General features: G+C 71.7%; 1 protein-coding gene across 1 annotated transcript in view; it reads right to left on the reverse strand.

Moving 5' to 3' along the window:
- The window catches only part of ATHL1 (ATH1, acid trehalase-like 1 (yeast)), a 4,697-nt gene extending 3,692 nt beyond the window's left edge, over nt 1-1,005 (reverse strand). The window contains exons 1-3 of the mRNA XM_012734356.1: nt 650-1,005; nt 194-404; nt 4-116 (exon numbers count right to left, since the gene is read on the reverse strand). Of these exons, the coding sequence (XP_012589810.1) occupies nt 4-116; nt 194-404; nt 650-908 (583 nt within the window). The 5' untranslated portion in view covers nt 909-1,005. The remainder of the gene's footprint in view (nt 1-3; nt 117-193; nt 405-649) is intronic.
- Nucleotides 1,006-1,028: the final 23 nt, after the last annotated feature.

Here is a 1,028-nt window from a genome sequence, read left to right on the forward strand (position 1 = left end):
GGTCCTGCTCCCCGTCCTCCAGGGTCAGGGCGGGGGGCACCGGGGTCCACAGCATGTGCAGCTCCTGCTGTGGCCCCCCGGGCTGCTCGGGGGTGAGGGTGTGGCCGTACAGGTACCTGCGAAAGTCAGCTGGTCTCAGGGGCGGGCCCCGGCCCCCGGCCCCCCGGCCCCCCAGCCCCGAGCCCCTTCTCACCGCGCTCCCTGGTGGCAGGGGCCCAGACGCAGGGCCAGGTCCGGGCTCTCTGGAGAGAAGGTGGACCGCAGCAGCACCGTGACTGCCCCGCAGCCCGTGGCCCGGCGGGCGATGGACACGCTGGAGGCCAGGACATGCGGCAGGGTCCGGTGGGCGTAGATGCGGTGGGAGGCCCAGAAGGTGGGGCCCTCCAGGGTGTGCAGGAAGGAGCCTGCGCGGTGCCGGACGGTCTCTCCTGGGCCAGCGGGCAGCACAGCCGCCCTCTGGACCGGTGCAGGCCCCGCCCCGCGCGCCACGGGCCCTGCGAGTCTGCCTCTCCGGCTGCCCGGGCCAGACCAGGCGGGCGTCGGGGGGCTCTCGCGGACCCCCCGACGCTCGGACATTCTGAGTTAGAGGCAAGTGCTGCCATTGGCCGCCTGCTCACCCGAGCCGGGGGCAGCAAAACAGGCCAGTTACCTGAGTTAGTGTCCAGGGCGAAGGTGCTGACCAGCTGCTCCCCAGCTCCGATGGGCGCCTCCAGCCGCATGTTGAGGGGACTGGGCAGGACGGCCCGGTGCGTGTCCCCCCCCGCCCCGTTGTACACACCACTCACGTGCAGGGCCGTGCCGTACACCCGCGTGCCCAGGTACGAGTTGGTCACGGTGGCCAGAAGCCGGGGGTCACTGGGCAGAGAATGGGCCCTGAATATGGTGGGGTCCTCGCCAGCACCCTCCATGGAAAGGCTTGCTGGCCAGGGAGCTAGAAAGGGGGGGTTCGGAGGCCCCACGGGGCCGGGTCTCCCTTTCTCTGTAAACCCCAGAACTTCCCTGGGACTCCGCGGCTCCTGGGGGGCACC

Source organism: Condylura cristata, unplaced genomic scaffold (assembly GCF_000260355.1).
Source record: "Condylura cristata isolate star-nosed mole 26May11 unplaced genomic scaffold, ConCri1.0 scaffold00054, whole genome shotgun sequence".
NCBI lineage: Eukaryota > Metazoa > Chordata > Mammalia > Eulipotyphla > Talpidae > Condylura > Condylura cristata.